Raw genomic sequence first — 19,756 nt, 5'->3', positions numbered from 1 at the left:
TAAATTTGAGATTAATCTTTCCACTTTGTTACCATGTTTCATGGTTGTGCCAGCATTAAAAATGTTGTTTATGGTTATTTATGATTTTTATTATTTGTTTCTCTATTGAAGATAATTTCAGCTTAAAAAGTGAACATTATATACTTTTAGTATAGTTCTCTTGTTGTAGGCAAGAAGTAGCTGTCTGAGCGTTTACTAGCGGAGCTGACCTGCTGTATATTAATTTGTGCAACTGAAGTTTATGCACCTGATTTTTTTTATTCCGAATCACATTTTATTTATGATTTATAGTATACCACTTTATTGACCATGTTTCATTCCGGTCCATGTATTTATATTTGCAATTTTCTGTTATAAAGACAATATGTCTGTTCTCTAGTGAATTAATTGAGCAGGTCACCATACTGAACCATATATATATAATTACTATTATACTTTATTTTCAGGATGCCTTTTGTCAGGGAAAGAATTGGCCAATGGTGAACAGTTTACACAGCCATCTGAACCCTGCTCTCTGTGCGTGTGCTGGGAAGGCAGTGTAAAATGTCAACCAAAAACATGCCCTGTCCTCCACTGCCCTTACCCAGCCTCTGGAAAATGCTGCAAGGAGTGCCAAGGTGAGGTACCAAATGCCACACACTGACTTCTATATTCTTTTTCTATATCGAGGATCAGACCTCCTTACCTGGTGTGAAATTGTGCTTGTAGTGTTCAGTGGATTGTACACCAACACTGGTCTTATTTGTAAAACATTGAAAAGTAGTTCAACGTGTCTATTTGGGCATCATAACATTTTAAATTAAGCCCAATGCTGATGTTACAAGTGGCTCCTCGGTAAATTATCCTAATATTGAGACATTTTCCAGTTGTCATCACCATTCTATATTTTATATTTTACGTCAACAGAGAGCAGACAAAGAAATGTGATGGATAGGAATCTGAGAGACAATAGGCAGAAGAGAGATAAAAACCAAGTTATTGTTACACTGATAAAGCCTTAAAAGTAGTGGGCTGAGCTCCTCACTAACAGACTCTATTATAGAGCAAAGAAACGGCAATATGACTTTCTTATATGCTCAAATTAAATTTACATTCATCCCACACTATGTCGTTGGAGAAATTGTAAACTTGTTTGACAATGTTTCCATTATATTTGTAAATTACATTTTCTACATTAGTTATTAATACAACCCACATAATCCTAAAATGTTTGTGCGTGTGTGTATATATGTACGATTTTACGAAAACTAGAAGTTTTGCATCACCTGCATATCTCAAGCTGAACCTTGGGAAGTCCACCTTGGGGACAGATATTCTAAAAAAAATCATGCTTCCTCAACTATCCCAGTTTAACATGGAAATGAGCATATGTCTCATCAGCATGGTGCAAGTTTGGATCTGGCTGTTGAAGTCTCTTTCTGAGCCCATAGCTAAGTGTCAGATAAGTTGTGGTGATATCAAACATCTGTTACTGTTATGCATCACCTGCATTAGAGCTAGATTACCCATGAGCCGGCATAGGCAGCTGCCTTTGAACCCAGGCTAAGACTGGGACCTGGTGGGCCTGGGAATCCATCTCTGTATGTGTGGGAATCCAGCTCTGAGCCGGCAGGGAGATCAGTAGATTTCCCTGTACAGCTCTGTGTCTGTCTGCGGGACAGCAGCATTCAAAGAAAGTGAAGTCATTGTTATAATACTCTTTAAATGAGGTACATTATAATGCATGCACAGATGTATTTGTATTAGTAGAGCCCCATTCTACCTATGTATCAGCCTGACTCTGTTAAGTCATGTGTTCGAATTGTTGGTATAATTGTTCATATCCATTTTAACAGTGTTAGTTATCTAGCAGATCTTGGCATTTTTTTTTTTATAACCATTTATAACCCCTGAAGCCTAGGAAGAATTAAATTCCATTTTTATCTTCTATTTCCCCCTTCAACAAGTTATTCTGCCACTGTCCTCCTGCCGATTTTTCTCATTATTATTACTCCAAAAGTGTTATTTTTGATTTTATCTGTGTGTGAGAATACTCACATCATTTGTGCTGCCTTCTTTGTCTACCATATTACCTGTCATCATATCCTTCAAATGAAGTGTATTTACTATTATAACCTTTAGACTGTCAGTACCTGGGTGAGGTGTACCTGAATGGCCAGGAGTTTACTTCTCCACAAGATTCATGTAGCCGCTGTGTGTGTGCTGATGGATTTGTCACATGTAGTAAGAAGCCGTGTTATAAAGCTGGCTGCACTCACCCTAGCACCCCTCCAGGAAAATGCTGCCCAACCTGTGATGGTATGTAACATGTACATGGCACAGATACTAAGCATGCCGGTAATACTGGTGAATGTCACGGTTTTTGTTTTGTTTTGCTTTCATTCATCTTTTATTTCAGTTTTATTTTCTGTATTTTCTCATTTTTCCATATCACCCTTATTATCAATATCCTTTGAATTATATGTTTATAGCATGCTACTGTTGTTGTAATTCTTTTTTTTTCACAGTCTTTTATTATTTTGTAAATACAATACATCTCTTCACCCATTATCTCCTCTCTGCTCCCCATAACAGGGTGCATATATAACGGAGTTGTTCTGATAAGTGGTCAGACTATTCCTGACCCGTCTAACCCAACTTGCTCTGAGTGTAGCTGCAGGGTAAGTTTTTTCTTTCATCGACATTTGATTTGGAGTATATGATACGCATCCCCTCATTCTATTTGTATATTGAAGGACAAATGGGAAGGCATTGCATGAATCAAATTAATCTTCAATATGTTCTTTCATGTTCTATTTGTCTCTACTTCCAGACCGGGTCAGTGCAGTGTGCCCGCAAACTATGCTCATCCACTACATGCCCACATCCTGTGACTGGACCATGTGACTGCCCCATGTGCCAGGGTGAGACTCCGTACAGAACAGAGCATTTTCACATTTTTAAGCATCAAAAGGCAACTTAGGCACCCTAGCTTAAAATTCCACAGTAATCAGCATCCTGTATTAAACAAACAATTACACAGATTTTTTTTTTTTGTGCTGTTTAAGAAAAAGTCTTTAAAAACAAGTCCTTGTCCAGGATTCTGCTTTTTGTATAGTTCTGTAGAACTTCATAAATTATATAAGGGAATCACTTGTTTCCATGGGGTGTGAGAATTTAAAATAACAGAAGATTTATTTTCCTAACTGGAATTCTTGGTAGTTGCAGCTCAGCTTCTGAATGACATCCAAGCGAATGGTAGTAACAATAAATAAATGTCACATTCCACTATGAGAATACATTTGGCTTTGCATAGTTTCAAAAATCAGAATCATCAGACACACGGTGATTGTGCAAAGAAAGTTATCCTGCGTGTTTTATTACATTTTGTAACAAGTGACAAATGTCATGTGGACATCTTAAATGAATCAAATTACACATCCAGCTGTCTTTGCAAAATCTGTCCCCCAGAGTTCACTCCAGGCAGAGTCAATATATATAAGCGCTACGGAATATGTTGGGGCTATATAAATACCAATAATAATGATAATAATATAGGTTTGATGTGCCTGGGCTGTTATGTTTAAAAGAAAATAGTGAACATTAGTTATATGCAATTTTCAATGTTTTATTCAGTGGTGTCATTTGTCGAAGTGGATTTTCCTTTTCAAACTCACAGGGTTATTGAGTAAAATGACATAAACATTTATTTCACATTTAACCCCTTAAGGACACATGACATGTGTGACATGTCATGATTCCCTTTTATTCCAGAAGTTTGGTCCTTAAGGGGTTAAAGGCTGTAGTAGCTAAACTAAGAGCATAGCCGACTTAAAGAATTTCGCCAGTTTGGCCTTAAATTCGAAAATTCACTTTGAATTTTCACTTTGGTGATTAACCCTGAAAATGTTGTTCTGAGTACTAATGATATGCAGAGTTTTGTAGAGAGTTTTGTAGTACACTATATACATATAACATTATGTTTCTTCTTGATAACAGGTTGCCACTTCCAGGGCAAGAACTATTTAGATGGTGATACTTTTAAATCTGTGCAAAGTGAATGTGAGCAATGTCGCTGTATGGTGAGTAGATATCAATGTAATATTAGCACTTGGTGTACATAGATCGGGGTAAACCAGTTTCTCTTGTGTTCACAAGCCAGGGTACACCTTTAGTAGCCATACTATCCTTTCTGAAAAATATACACAAAAGCGATATAAATTTAGATGTCATTGGTGCTGGAGTGCATCAAGTCTGAACTAGATAAATAACTTTCTCCTAGCACTGATTTAGGAGAACGTAGTAGTCAAACTCTCGCCTGTAACTAAACTAGCACTTGGTCAATATTTAGTGTGACTGTCTTTTACCAGATCTAACAATCTTTGCACTTAAATTAGGTCACTTAAAATTGCTTTGTTGGCTGGAGTAGAAATGGGACATACGTTTGGTTTAACGTATTTATAGAACAGCAATAGAGCTTGTATCGGGAAGTTAGAGATAATAGTTAGAGATAATTTGGCTGTAGACATTGATAACATCTAAAATTAAATGTTGAATCAAATACTTGACATGCTGAGTTGGTTTGCCTCCTGTCCTCAAATCTTGTTGCAGAGGGGTCATGTCACCTGTACTCCCAAGTCCTGCAGTTTGGTGACCTGTACACATCCTGCAGAGGACTCCTGTATGTGTCCAGTGTGTGATGGATGCAACTACAATGGGCGAGACTGTATCAACGGAGAGAAGTTCCCAGACCCAGAGGATGAATGCAGCCACTGTAACTGCAAAGTAAGCGGCCATTTGTTCATTAATCAGGGAAAAGTGAGTTTGGAAATGGCTACTGGAAGACAGTTATGGCAGTCATTGCAAGCCACACATGATGTTCTTTATATGGAAGTTAAATGGTTCTACTAGTGAGAATAAAGAACCCAAGAAAATGATTTAAGCCCACCATTAAACTGATGTACAGACCTGATAGAAAGTACAATGTAAATAATATATTATGGTTGAATTCGGATTTGCAGGAATCTCACTGTTTTGAATTGGATTGTGTATGGTGTGATTGTGGATTGCAGCAATTCAGCAATTCTCGAGCCCTGTCCTCTGTGTATTCCTCAGAACGGTGAAGTGACATGTGTATCACTGCCTTGCCCTCGAGTGTCCTGTCTATTCCCCATAACACCCCCAGGAGAGTGCTGTCCACGCTGCACTGGAATCTGCAAACACAATGGGCGCACTTACCAGAATGGCGACAGCTTCCAACTTCCAGGGGATATTTGTACCCAGTGTACTTGTCAGGTAAGTGTGTCTTGGCCAGTAGGTAGACTAATGTCATGAAAACTGTAACACAGGAGTATAAGCAATATATGTATAGAGGGAAAATAATAACTGCACATAAGTTAACTATGATACTGAGATTGAACAAAGTTAAAAGTATAGTAAGGACTAATTGCTCAAGGTATTTGATCAGACAGAAAACAGATTTTTATGAGTGGAATATTTATATTTCTAACAGAATGAAATGGTGAAATGCCAGCGTGTACCATGTATCCAAGAGTGTACACATCCTGTCCCAAGTGCATCATACTCCTGCTGTCCCATGTGCGACCGCTGTTTCTTCGAAGGCAAAGAATTCAATAATCGACAAGCATTTTCTTCCACGTTTGACCCATGCCAGCGATGTGTGTGTCTGGATGGCAGTGTTACCTGCACCAGTGTGGTGTGTCCTACATTGCTTTGTGCCAACCCGGTTGGAAAGCCTAGCCAATGCTGTAAGGAGTGCCCAGGTACAAATAAAATCCAGCTCATTTATTCTATTGCGAGTCAAACAAATGACTATAATCACCCATGAACCATGTGATAATGAATTTGGTAGCATGCATACAACTTCAGAGCATGGCATCTTATTGTGACACTCCATTTTTTTTTTTTTTGACATTCTTTATTTTTATTTTTTATTTTATAGAGTCATAGCGTGAAAATACTTTACAGGTTAACAGGTTACAACGTGTAAGCCTTACAGATATGCGTATAACAGCAATTAAGTAATTCCAGCATTCTGCCAACGTGCTGTTGTCGAACTGAAAACTCTTACATCGTTAGAGACAGGCTTGTATGCGGAGCCATGTCGTTAGACGTGTAATAAGTGAGATCACAATGTATTTGTGTGTGTATGAGGTGTGTGGTTTGTCCGCTGGGTTCCAGCGTGTCGTTGTGTATCTTGCCCCAACATTTCGTTGTTGTCATCGTGTGGCAGGGGGGAACACGGATAGTCGTGTAATCACCTGGTGAACCTCACGTACTGACATGTCCATGAGGGGGGGGGGGTTGGGTTGGTGAGTGAGTTCCTGTGTTTCTCGTATTAGGTCTAATGTACTCCACGTCACCCCATTGCGGCAGGGGCTAGTGTCTGTGTTTTGTGCAGTTCTCTTTTTTCCCTTGCTGTACCCTAAATAGTGTGCCTGTGTTGCTAATATCTTGCTGGTGTATACGGTACTACATCTCCAGACGTGTTGTGTCAACCCGTGCGAGCTGACCTTCGGAGGATACCTTGTAGGGCTCTTAATGGGGGTTCTATTCTGGTTAGTGTCTGTGCTGTGTGTGGGTTCAGGCCATATTGGGTCTGGAGGCCCGTTGTGCTACTCCCTGAGCTGCGTGACCACCCACCAGTCTCCCCGGGTAGAACTGTTTTTTGGTCTCTCGGGTTAGTCGTTCTTGATCTGTCTTCGGTCATGTCTGGAGTGCGCTGTGTGATCCCGTAGCGTCGTGGTATGTAGGTGCGCTGCGTGTGAGGTCTGCGTGATGCGTCGTGTTGTCACCTCGGGTCGTTGGTTTGTACACCGTTGGTCGTCTGAATGTCCTCGCCTGGGTCTGAGTTGTCATAGCATGTCTACTGTCCATCAGGGCGTGATGTAAGTGAGGTCATATCTGTCATCCGTGGCAGTCCTGGTTATTTTAGACATGGTCTGGTCTGGGATCATCTAGCTTGGGTTGTGGTGTCGTGTGTCTAAGGCGGAGGCGAGTTTTGGGGTTGGGTTGGGGGGGTCAGCGTGTGACACTCCATTTTATCACCCAATTGGTTTTGCTGCTTGGATTGGACGTTATATATGGTTATAACCAATGGGTTTGTGGAGTTCGCTGTTAGAATTTTACTAAAGTAATAGGTACATAATAAGTAGTTACTATCACTAATAAAAACTAAGCTAACAGTAACTGTATGCTTTTAACATGCTGCCAGTATTCACCCTCCATTCCATCTCTCTGACAGTGTGCCGGTACCAAGGAAAAGAGTATAGTGAGGGTGCCAACTGGGTGCCACCAACAGACCCATGTCTGCAGTGTACATGCTCAGTGAGTATCAACCCTTTGTATTGGATTCACCAGGCAGCCTTTCTTGGTTACTGTAGAGTCCTGTGGCCACCCAAACAACTTAATGAAGCAGTTTTAGTGTATTTATTATGCCTCTGAAGTCACACTTGTCAATTCTCTGCCAATTAGGAGTTAACTTACTTAGTTAGAATATATGCTTATAAGGAGGTTACTTAAATACCTAAGAATGTTGTTCGCAGCCTACTCTGCATTTACCATGTTATATTATTTGTTTTTCTTTTATATATTTCTTCTCTTGTCAGTAATGTCTACTTCTGTATAATGATGAGTTTATGATGAATAAATAAATCACTGACAGTCATAGAGGGATAAGGACAGATTTTTAGTGGGTACACTGTGATTAGGAGACTTCTGTGAGCTGGACTGAGGACCGATGGAATTTACATTTGTCTTGTCTTCCAGGGTGGAAACGTTCAGTGTGAGCCTCCCTCGTGCCCTTCTTTGCCCTGTACCCAGCAAGTGACTGATCCTGGAGCATGCTGCCCTCGGTGCAGGGGTGAGTCCTGCTCCCAGCCCTTTAACAATATTACTTTGAAAACAAAACCCAAAATAATGAAAAATGGAAGTGAAACAACAGCAATAGAGAAAAGATACTCTGAGCCCTATAAAAGTAAAAGTGGATAGGTTGTACATCGAAGAAATAATTTAAGCAAACACAAAGTGAAAAGGATATATGAACTGCAACTCTCGTAAACTCTAGAGTAATATAAACTATAGTGAAACATACAGATTTATCATGGTTTAGATTTAGTAGATCAGGTTGTACATGCTAAAGTTTAAAAACTCTTCGCAGGATTTTATTACCAGTAATGTCCGTTTGCAATGTGCAATATCTACTTTGTCATGCCTGCTCTATAAATAACATGACATCCCGATCATCCCATTTACTACTCAATATCATCTTACAGGTTGTGTATATAATGGCCGTGAGTACAGGGATAACAGTAACTGGCTCTCCAGTGTGGATCGCTGCATGTCCTGCATGTGTGTGGATGGAGTGACAACCTGTTCCAAGCTTCAGTGTGTTACATCTTGCATTAATCAGATCACACTGCCCGGCGAATGCTGTCCACTGTGTGCAGGTAAGTCGTGCGTGCCATCCACTAGGATGCCTATTCAGGGAATATATTTTTTCTGACAGTGGTGTCTTGAATTGGACAATTCCCTTGTCAAATCCCTGCAATTTTTTTTTTCAATTTACCTATGGAGTTTTAGCCTCTATTTGGCCGTTCCAGTTCTAACCCTCTAATTCAGCCTTTAGTGAATAAACTCCTTGGTCTGTTAGGAATAAATACTCTTGTATCACAGTATTTTTGAATCTGTACCTGTATGACACACTTTTTCTTCTGTGCCCTCTTTTTCAGACTGTATTGCTAATGGTAAGGTATATGTTACCGGGGAGAGTTTTCACCCAGCACACGATCCATGCGATATCTGTACATGTGAAGTAAGTGAATAACCTAGCTAACCTGACTTACATTAAACTGTCCAACTTACAGTAACAAACAGAAGATAAATGACATTCAGCAAGGTCCTCGCAATGAACAGGTGCACAATAGCAGTACTGCTTATATACTTACGTGAGGAAATACATGGAATAATACCGCACCCACACCACAATTATTGATGACCATGGCAGAAGAATCTAAACACTTTTTTTATATTCAGTACTTAGGAACCATACGGTTGCTTGTCTGCCCAACTTCTATGGTGTTTAGACATCAGTCCATACTGAGTCCATGGTTTTACTTTTTATTCATGGAACTCATGTAACTATCCAAAAAAGTTCTTAATTTGTCCATAGTAATCTCTACCATATTTTTCTGGTAGCATTTGTGACCTATAACCAGGGTTTGCTTACAGTTACTACTTTTGTATAGATATGAAATTTGGGAAGAGGTCCTATAACCAGGTGTATGCATAATGAGCTACTCAAACTTAGACACAAGTTTTAAATTGCATCATGAAACAGTGAATGGAACATATGGTATTGAAGGGGTTATTTTGCCATGATGTAACTGGTTCCATCTCCATACATAGCGATTGCCAGATGGACGACAGTACAGACGTTGTAACAGGAAACAGTGCCCTAGCCTTCTGGACTGCCCTCTGAGCCACATTCTTCCCCCTGCATATGGCCAGTGCTGTCCTACTTGTGCCCGTGAGTGTCAAAATGTTACAACGTGCAAAAGATAACCTTCAGATCATGACCTAAACTCTACCCTTCCCGTTTACAGAAGCTCTCAGTAACTGCACAAACTCCATAGTGGGCAATGAAATTCAGGCCACAGATGATCCCTGTTACACCTGCCAATGCAAGGTATGAAAACTAATTTATTTAAAAAAATTCTATTATATCTTGTTATTTGAGTAAATAGAAAATATATTCATAGCTATGGTAACTATTCACAATATATTCTGGTAGGACTTGATGCATAGCTGATAAGGGTATATTGTTCTTCAAGGATCTTACATGGATTTGTGTTCATCAACCTTGTCCCATCCTGAGCTGTCCACATGCAGAGCAAGTCACTCGATCTGGGTCTTGTTGCCCATTCTGCAAAGGTGAGCTGTCTTCCCAAAGTATGCATCCCAAATTGTTTCTCATAACAACACCAGAACCCCTATATGTGTTCTTTCATAACTTTTTGTTTTTTTTCCTTTCTCATTGTATTCACACATGCTGAAAGGGCAAAAGTAGGTTAATAAAGGGAAAATCTAAGCACCAAAGCCAGTGGTGCCACTTGTGGTTGTCACACAAACTGCTACTAGAAGCACTTCATCCTTAAGACCTTCAATTTTCAAAGGTCTTCATGTTTAGCATCATCACATGCTGATGATGAATGCATAGAACCATTTGATTTGTTGGTTCTCTATGAAAACCACTGAATTGACAGAGCATGGCAATTGCTTCACATAAGATGCCAGTCAGCAATACTTCTTTATGAGAATCATGTGATTGCACCAGAGATGACCAATACTGACAGCTGAGTTGCCAGATTGACTGTCTGTGTCCTGGATTGTAGGTAAGTTTAAAGCGGCACTGTCATGCCGAACTTACCTTTCCCAAATCTCTTCCTCTTCTCTTCTCCAGGATCTGTACTAATTTCTTCCTAACTGATCTAATTTTCTTTAAAAATGCGGTGCCTCCTTTCACTATTCCCAAATGTCCTGTCATTTAGACAGGATGCCGGCGAAACTAACGAATTTCGTCCTAACAGAATGAGAACAGTTTGTCCATTCATGTTAGGACGACCTTCTGTACTTTCTGTTCGGATTGTAATTTCATTAGAACGAATAAAACTCAGATCCTATTTGTGCCACTTAGTAAATAGCTCCCTTCAGCCAAATTTACTAATACTAAGTAAAGATTAGTGATTAAAGGAGATTAAAATCTCTCTTCTGCCCCTACTCGCTTTATTGTGAGTAGGGGCATGTCTACTATACAAAGAGCAACCAGTGGCTGCTCACTGTTATAAAAAAAATATAAAAATAAAAGACCCCCATGCCACGTGGATTGAGGCTATTCAGGTGGGGGCCAAAAGTAACAAAAGGAAGGGGGACCTATTGTCTTCCCCCTGGCACCCACCGATGAGCGACGGATGAGGGCCACAAGTAACAAAAAGGAGGGGACTTATTGCCCCCCCCCTTCTGGCCCCCACCCACCCATGAGCGGTGGGTGGGGGCCAAAAGTAACAAAATACCCCCCCGCCCACACTGGTGAGTAGGGGTCCCCTAGTCACCCTCACTCCCCAATAAAATAAACCTTACCTACCCCTGCACCCTTAAAATAGTGAGGGGCAAACAAAAAACTAAATGCCTGTAAATAAAAAAATGAATACTTCTTTGTTCTTAAACCTCATTTTTTCAGGCCCCAAAAAAGCCAAATAAAAAGACACAATTCCCATCAAACTCTGTAAATTAAAAAAAACCTGAGCGCAAAAAAATAAACACACGCTGAAAAAAGAAAAACCGGACGCAAAAAAAAATAATCCATCCAGTGAGGGCAGACTGAGCTCCACAGGACGGGAAATGGCTTATAAAGCCTTCCCACGCCCTGCAATTTAAAACAGAGAGCTCTGATTGGTTAGTTTAAGCTTTAAACAGTGAGCTTTGCAAGTTACCAATAAGGCAAGGCTCACTGTTTAGTTGACATGCCCCTACTCACGGCATAGCGAGTAGGGGCATTCAGGAGATTTCAATCTTCCTTATGCTAATATAGGGGTCATATTGACCCTCATAGAATGATGGGGGGGGGATGAGTGGAGTTAGGAAGTGGCGGGGAGCATTGCTCCCCACCACTTCTATTTTCATTCACAAATTACAAGGAAGGAGCCGCGAGCCAGTAGCTCCCTCTTTGTAATAAACTAAACGAACAAACGAAAAGGTTTTAGTTTGTTCGTTTGAAATTTCTCCTTCTGACGAATGAATGAATTAACGAATACCCAAGTATTTAACTGGGCATGCACTGGAATTTCATAGCACTATCTAGTATGGGCAGATGAGGTATCACACGGGGCCTTCATCTGCCCACAGAAAGATGGCGGCACCCAGGTCCGGGCATAAAATTAGGTTATTAAAAAAGTAAAATGGGCATTTGGGGGTGTCTAGGAGGACAATAAAATGTATTGCAGTCGGGAAGGGGGTTAAAAAAACAAAACAAAACTGATGCGGCCATGACAGTGCCGCTTCAATGGCTATTTGTTTTTTTAACAAGGAAGGCCCAGTAATCTAAGTTATTAGAAAGAAAACTAATATTAAAAATAAGTATATGTATTTATAATATGAGAGTGTTCCTTTAAAAAAGGGAGCAAAAAACAGACTTACTATTCTTGTTGATTTTGTAGAATGTGTGGTTGAAGTTGAAGGAAGGCGGGTTCCTGATGGAGAGACCTGGACAGACAGACAAGATCCTTGTGTGACCTGCACTTGTACTGTGAGTCCTGCATGTTCTATTTACACATATAAACACATTTTGCGTTGTCGTGTGATTGTCGTGTGATCCTTGATTCATAGTATTATTTCTGGTATTGACCTTGGCTTTGCTCTTGACTTTCAGTTTCTCTGTAACCTTTACCTTTCCTGTTTACCTGTCTTATTTATTTACTGTGTACATGACCTTGGCTTGTTCTCAATTTCGCTATCTCTCTGTTTTTAACTTTGTTTTCTTTGTTTATTACTCTAAGACCTGGTAATACGTTTTTTCTAGTCCTATCTTATTACTGCTACTCAGACTTTACATGTTGGGGTTAGACTTTGTGACAATCCATGAGCAAATGTGTTTGAAGGGCCTTTTTGTGGGTGTCTAACCTTACATAAATGTCAGGAGTGGGAGTGAGTTTATGGCCTTTGGACTGGTGAAGGAGATCTTTGATCTCCCCACCGGCCCGAAAGGGCCCATGGGAAGGAAACAGGGCAGTCTCTCCATGGGCTGGCAGAGGAGATCAAAGGATCGGCCGGGAACACTGTCGTCCGGGAACGCTGGGCAGCACGGTGGGGCCCCCATGCTTGCAACTGCCCAGTGTGCCCATGCGGAAAGACGGCCCTGGATCTGACCCTGGGAAGTCAATTAGAAGTAACTTGAGGACCAACAGAGGTGGAAACCAGGAAATAGTTGATACGTGAATATGATTTGTGTGGGTGTGAGTAAAAAGTGTCGTTTTTTTTCTGATAGTAATGCCGTTTGTGCAGCAAAATATATTAGAAAGTCATCCAACTGTGTCCCATGCATGCTATGTAACTTGTCACTAGATGACCCACTGTGGTCCTTCCCTGTGGAGAAGACAGCATTAAAATCACCCCCAACCATTAACTTATGTGAGGGGTAAAAAAGACTAAGATGGGCTTGAAGTGCATCCCAAATAAACTTGTCTGGGTTGTTGAGAGCATACACAGAAGTAAAAGCATATTTGGATGAGCCAACCCCTCTGTGGCCGTGGTTAAATCGACCACACCTAAAGATGCATAGAGGTCAGTAGTCTACATGTATTTGAATACTTTCCATATGTTAGAGGAATGGTGATAGATTAATGCCCAAACATATGTAGAGGGATGCCATGCAACATAATGTTAATGTCTAAAATTAATTAGTCACATCACAAGAAGAATGGCTAAAGATGTGTACAGGAATGTCTGCAGTCCAGTTGAGTTTATACCGAAAGATATGTAAAAAAGTGACTTTTGATACCATTATTGAAGAGTGAAAGGATTGCAGTCTAACATAAGTTTAATGCATAAATATGAGTAGAGCAATGTCAATGGTCTAACAAAAAGATTCTCACATAAATACAAATGTATGCAGTCTGATGTATGATGTATTCCTAAAGATCTATAGAGGAAAATCTGAAGGTTAACATCTGATAAATAGCAATAAATTAGAATTTTGGATTGTGCAGTCTAGCAAATTGAAAACAAAACAAAATACAGGGTTATTCAGTAAAGAGAGATTTTAAAGTGTACCTGTCATAACAGATATACATCTGCAGTTTTCTAACCATCTGTCTTGACCCATGTTATATAATGAGGTGTTTCGGCTCTTAATATAATTTAAAGTACATATTTTAATTTATTTCTATTTCCTATGTCTCCAGCTATTATTGTTGTTACATTATAAGTATATATATATATTTGAAAAACTCAATAAAAATATTTGAAACAATGTGTCCAGCTAAAAGCATCAATCACCAGCTTCCAGTACGTGTTCTGCTTACTGCAAGACACACCTCTCCTGCATACGTGTTGGGAAGCACAGACTTGCTTCCCCTAACAGTCCCCAAAACTTTCTTTGCTTTGTGTTCTCTCTCTCCATTCTCAGACTGCCTAAATCACTCTGGCTGCTGCAGTAAATAATTCTGTCTGTTTCTCTCCTCTCTTGGTGTTGCTGCACTCACACATAGCCTGCCCCATCCTCCCTAATTACACTTGCAAGCATTGCTTTTCTTTAGGCTGAATTCACACTGGAGAGACGCTTAGAAAAGCACTTCCATGATAAAAAAAACATGCAGAGCACATCATTCTTATCTCTGTGCCTGTTAGTACATACTGAAATAAGTGTCAAGAGTGGGGAAAAAAGCAGTTGTTTTTTTATCATTTAGGATGAATTTTTTTTTTTAATTCTTTCTTTTTGAGTGCAGGGTTAAATACAGTTGTATACAGTGACTTGTTCAATACTACATATCATGTTATACATTTGGCACAGGTAGTCAAGAGGTACTGCACTTTATTTTTTTTTATTTTTTTACAAGATAGGAACGTAGGTAATACAGGATATGGCATAATTGTGATGTACAAAGTTTAAACAGTCGAGTGTCATTCTAGGCTGGTTTGTCTAGGTTCTAGATGTTTTAGATGTAACTGGCTCTGACATTGACGTTTAAATGGTTAGTAATATGGCTTAACAATGTATGAGAAGTTAAGTAGGTAGATGATACACATGCTGAAACAAAGAAGGAGTTAAACTAAGATGATACACCATCCTAGTGAGGGATGTCTAAATCCTTTAGAATATCATTAACAAGCAGAGTCAAACAGGTTTAGCGATGGCACCAGTGCTTGCACATTTTGAAATATTAACTGGTTAGTAGGAACAGGCTTAACATAACTGTTGGGTACCGCCAAGTGGTCAAATACGCATGCGGAGTGAGAGGCTACAACATGCTAGTATTCATATTATACGTCCTTTGCATCTCAACATGGTACTGCAGCTTGCTATTTTGGTTTGAGTAGGTAGTGCAGGAAGGGCCAGCCCTAGTCTGCACTATCAGTGTAGCTAACCGGGATTTGGGTTATTAGTTTGACCTGTTTAAATGCTGTATTGTTTTTTTTTTGTTTTTGTTTTTTCTCCAGAGTAATTTGCACATAGGAGATTTTGCTTTATGTGTACATTATGGAAGAATAAACAAGCTGCAGCAAAATGTCTAAGATGCAGACAAAACAATGCTATGAATCAAGCTAAAACATTCTAGACATGTATGTAACATGTTGGAGAGATAGGAACATAATGTTTACAGGCTGGATTACTGCTGACCAGCCAGTATCCCACCCCACAGGACCCCATAGGTGAATGATGACCACAATGCTCAGTAGTAAATAGCCCACTGTGTTCTCTGCCAGGAAGTAAAAAACATACATGTATCAAGCACACTAGAAAATCGAGCAGCTAGGCTAGACAAGCAAGGCCATGTTTAGGCCAAAGTCCGCCAATACCTGCGACATGCAAGATAGTGTCCCATAAGGCAGCGTGGGTTTGTCGGTCCGGTAGTTTGAAAGCTGTGGGTGTGAAGTCAGGAAAACTGTGCAGCCTCTTCTGTCTGCTGCCCGCTTAAGAATCTTAGGGCTTGCACCCTGTAACCCCGGAGCAGGCCTGGTCACAGCCCGTCTCGAGTTCTGCATTCTCCGTCTGAGGCGCAGTTTCCGTGAGTCGGTAGCCACAGGTTGAGCCCGAGGACGACGAGTAGATTTCCCAGGTGAGCGGGTTAGTAGGTTTTGTGGGGCGATGTGCGGTATCTGAGATGTAGCTTCTGCCAGAATGCTTCAAAAATGCTATCCAGTCTTGAGAGAGCTCTGGCCAGCACTCCTTGAAGATCAATGTCACACGTGGCGTCCGCCATTGCTAGTGTGCCATTGAAGGTGCCATTGTTGGTCTATGCAGGCTGATTGCGGTGGAGGGCATATTGCTGGCAATCCGTCACCGAGGCACAAGTAGAGTGTGCCGGGATAATCCCCACCGGCAGGGGGGGCAGAGATGGAAGAAGAGACTGCAGGCGTAGTATACAGCAACATGCTGAGGGGTCTGCCACCTCCCCTGCAGGTACTGTGAGTAGGCCTCACATCTGCTCCCAATAACAGCCACCGATCTCGACTGTTGTGATCTCCCTCTGTTTCCTGGAGAGGTCAATAGTAGAAATTCAGGCATAAAACTGGTGTTGTAGAGGCTGCTTTAGCACTTTTTCCCTAGAGCCCACAAGCTATGCGGCTGGTCTGCGTTGCTGTCAGGCTTCTCTATGGGCGCGGGTGCCTGGAGCGGGCCCTTGCTTGGGTTCTGCAGTCTCTTTCGAGGGGTTGTTTTGTACGGGTGAGGTACACGCTTTTTTCGACGCCATTTATGTTGAATACATTTGCCGCCATTTTGCACGCTGCTCAGGATCTCATCCGCAGTGTGGTGGTATTTCTTTGCCGTAGGTTCACCACTGTTGCATGGGTCTTTAGGCTTGGGCCGGGATAACTTACCTTATTTCAAGCTGTGCCAGTCCCGGGTCTTCATTCACATTGCCACTCTCTTAGCTCTCTTAGAGATCTTAGTTATCTTAGAGAATGGATCTGCAGCTGTTTTACCAAGCTGTTTTAGGTATAAATCTACCAGACATTGATTTTACATCTACTAGAAAGCAAATATTTTTTTGTATTTAGTTTTTGGGCTCTGGAGTGTCCGTTTAAAGGGGTGAAAACCCCTTCAGGTCACTTACCTGAGACCCCGCCGATGTCCCTCGGCGGTGGTTTCTGCTCGCTCCTCCCAGTCATTACGTCGGCTGGTGGGCGAGTCTGATCCCGCCCACCGGCCGGGGAGACCTAATGCGCATGCGCGGCAATGCCGCGCATGCGCATTAGAGCTCACCATAAGAAAAGCTTTGAAAATGCTTTCAATGCTTTCCTATGGGGAATTGAGCGACGCTGGAGGTCCTCACACAGCGTGAGGATGTCCAGCGACACTCTAGCACAGGTTTTCTGTGCTATAGAGTAGGAAGTGCCCTCTAGTGGCTGTCTAGTAGACAGCCACTAGAGGTGGAGTTAACCCTGCAAGGTAATTATTGCAGTTTATAAAAAAAACTGCAATAACTACAGTTGCAGGGTTAAGGGTAGTGGGAGTTGGCACCCAGACCACTCCAATGGGCAGAAGTGGTCTGGGTGCCTGGAGTGTCCCTTTAAGGATTGGATTGGGAACCACTGCTCTACAGTGCCACCTATACCACAAATTGGGCCTTGCACTTTAAACATTCATTACATCCAGATGCAAATTGCTCTCATGCTTTTCTGCGTACAGCACTTTATATCATTATAATATTTCTTCTGTTTTTTATGACCATTTTCTGTATCTTACAGCTGGGGCACGTTGAGTGTCAAATAGAGGAGTGTCCTCCCTTGCAGTGTCAGCAGGGGGAGCAAAAGGTCAAGACACCCGGTACATGTTGCCATGTCTGTCAGGGTAAGTCACATGCAACAAAAGAAGACAGAAACATTTTTTGAAATAATACAAAATAAATGATTTATTGTTTTTTTGTTGCTAAAGAAGAATCTATGTGATACCAAGGAATTGCAAACTACAATGTTCTGTCTATTGTAACAATGTATTTGGTTAGTGAATAGTAGGAATCATTTGACTTTATCATCGACTTTGGGTTGTGTATAGGTTTTGATCTAGGCCTGCAAGCACCAGCTGGGTCTCTGGGGAACAAGGTTATTGAATGATTTCTATCTTTCCCGCAGCTCCTGCTGTCTCCTGCTGGTACCAAGGCCGGAGGTTTCTCTCCAATGAGCATTGGCAGGTGGATGAGTGCACGGCCTGCACCTGTGTATCGGGGGAGGTGCACTGTCATAGTGAGCGGTGTCCCCAAGTGTCCTGCACAGCTGTGAGTACTACAACTAAATAAAAAAGATTTTTCTAGCGTTTGTCTATTCCAACACAGATTATCCATAGTTATATAGATATCTATCTGATTCTCAAAGCTTATGGAATGGCTTGGGCAAGTATTTTTGCCATTGTAGGTACATTTTTAGATTTCTGTCTCTTCGTGCTTCCCACTTGTACTTTTAAGGTATTGTTTCTCCTAGCTCTCCTAGCCCTTTTTCTTGACTAACTCATTTTACCAGATCTCTTTAAAGTCCACGACAGCTACAAAATAACGTATTTGGGTTGGTCCTCCAAGTAACTGATCTTACTCTATGAAAATGCTTATTGAAAAAACATTGTCTAACTCTCCACCACACTTAGTGATATATACAGCTTGTTTTCACAGATGCAGATAAAGGGTGTCTGTTATATGTTTTCCACTGATGGTTAGACTATGCATGATTCTAGTCTTCCCTCTTCAGGATGAAACTCCAGCTCTTATCCCTGGAATGTGCTGCCCACACTGCATTCCTCGACCAGCCACTTGCATTGCATTCGGAGACCCTCACTACAGGACATTTGATGGCAAAATGTACCACTTCCAAGGCAGCTGCACATATGTTCTGAGTGAGGATTGTGAAGGAGGGGACTTCAGGTGAGCTTTAGTTTTTAGATGTTATGGCATTATCTATTCTAATATTTCAAAACTTAATGAATAACTTGTTCTGTAATTATACATTTTTAGATGAATCATAGAAAAATTCAAGGGACAATTTTTTTCACACTCTCCTATTCCTTTGTAGCATCCATGTGACAAACGATGACCGTGGCCAGCGTGGTGTATCCTGGACCAAGGAAGTAACTGTACTGATTGGGGATGCTGTGGTGCATCTCTTACAGGATTGGGTTGTGATGGTAAGCACAAAGGAGAACAGTCCATGTTAGTATAACAAATTTAATCTAATTTTCCTCAAAGCCAACATACTTACTGATATCAAGGGTTCTGGTATCAGCATGTGCAGAGGTCCCTAAATTTATAGCTTTTTACTTCAACAATAAACACCCAGTTCAAACTGCCGTAAAACCCTTCACTCTATGATTGGTAAATATATTTATTGGCAGATTCATTACACATTAGCTGAAAATATACATCCCAAATACACATATTCTCTCGAGTTGTACAAAAAGAGTTTAAAGATTTTTTTATAGTTGTATATTTACATACTTATAGAGCAGTGGTTCCCAACCCAGTCCTCAAGTAACCCCTACCAGTCCAGGATTTAGGGATGACCTATTTGTGTGTAAGGTGTTTTTAGAAAACTGAGAATAAAACACTTTAGACACAACAGGGTAATCCCTAAATCCTGGACTGGTAGAGGGTACTTGAGAACCCCTGTTAGAGAATGAACATTTTTTTTATGCAGAGAATGTTATAAGTTAAAGTATATATTATAAAATATATATCTCAATATGGTATTTATGATATAAAATCAAATTAGCAGATTTATGAAATGGTAAAAATAAAGCATTTGTGAAGAATTAAAAAAAAAATGTTGCAAGCTAAAATTTCCCCTTCTGTATATTAACAATCAAAATTAAGACCAAAAGGATGTATTCACTAATCAATGAAGTGAAGCCAAATAAAAACTGAAATGGAATAAAGGGCAAAGAGAAAAACATCTGTACATCAGCCATAGTCCCAGCCTGGTCTGATTTGTGGAGCTCAGTTTTCAATTCAATACAACTCATTGTTTAATGAATTAACTCACCTGTGTTCCATTCAAT

At 40.7% G+C, this 19,756-nt stretch overlaps 1 protein-coding gene across 1 annotated transcript in view; it reads left to right on the top strand.

Moving 5' to 3' along the window:
• Positions 1 to 19,756, top strand: part of KCP (kielin cysteine rich BMP regulator) — a 130,623-nt gene that overhangs the window by 106,586 nt on the left and 4,281 nt on the right. Inside the window, exons 31-50 of the mRNA XM_063448335.1 lie at positions 447 to 617; positions 2,122 to 2,298; positions 2,575 to 2,660; positions 2,813 to 2,903; positions 3,979 to 4,061; positions 4,591 to 4,764; positions 5,095 to 5,274; positions 5,492 to 5,762; positions 7,244 to 7,326; positions 7,768 to 7,861; positions 8,274 to 8,447; positions 8,730 to 8,812; positions 9,406 to 9,526; positions 9,603 to 9,685; positions 9,831 to 9,930; positions 12,213 to 12,301; positions 17,464 to 17,566; positions 17,848 to 17,990; positions 18,454 to 18,626; positions 18,775 to 18,886. Coding sequence (XP_063304405.1) covers positions 447 to 617; positions 2,122 to 2,298; positions 2,575 to 2,660; positions 2,813 to 2,903; positions 3,979 to 4,061; positions 4,591 to 4,764; positions 5,095 to 5,274; positions 5,492 to 5,762; positions 7,244 to 7,326; positions 7,768 to 7,861; positions 8,274 to 8,447; positions 8,730 to 8,812; positions 9,406 to 9,526; positions 9,603 to 9,685; positions 9,831 to 9,930; positions 12,213 to 12,301; positions 17,464 to 17,566; positions 17,848 to 17,990; positions 18,454 to 18,626; positions 18,775 to 18,886 — 2,591 coding nt within the window. The remainder of the gene's footprint in view (positions 1 to 446; positions 618 to 2,121; positions 2,299 to 2,574; positions 2,661 to 2,812; positions 2,904 to 3,978; positions 4,062 to 4,590; positions 4,765 to 5,094; positions 5,275 to 5,491; positions 5,763 to 7,243; positions 7,327 to 7,767; positions 7,862 to 8,273; positions 8,448 to 8,729; positions 8,813 to 9,405; positions 9,527 to 9,602; positions 9,686 to 9,830; positions 9,931 to 12,212; positions 12,302 to 17,463; positions 17,567 to 17,847; positions 17,991 to 18,453; positions 18,627 to 18,774; positions 18,887 to 19,756) is intronic.

Source organism: Pelobates fuscus, chromosome 3, assembly GCF_036172605.1.
Source record: "Pelobates fuscus isolate aPelFus1 chromosome 3, aPelFus1.pri, whole genome shotgun sequence".
NCBI lineage: Eukaryota > Metazoa > Chordata > Amphibia > Anura > Pelobatidae > Pelobates > Pelobates fuscus.
The sequence above is the reverse complement of the archived record's forward strand: the minus strand, read 5'-3'. Positions and strand labels throughout refer to the sequence as shown.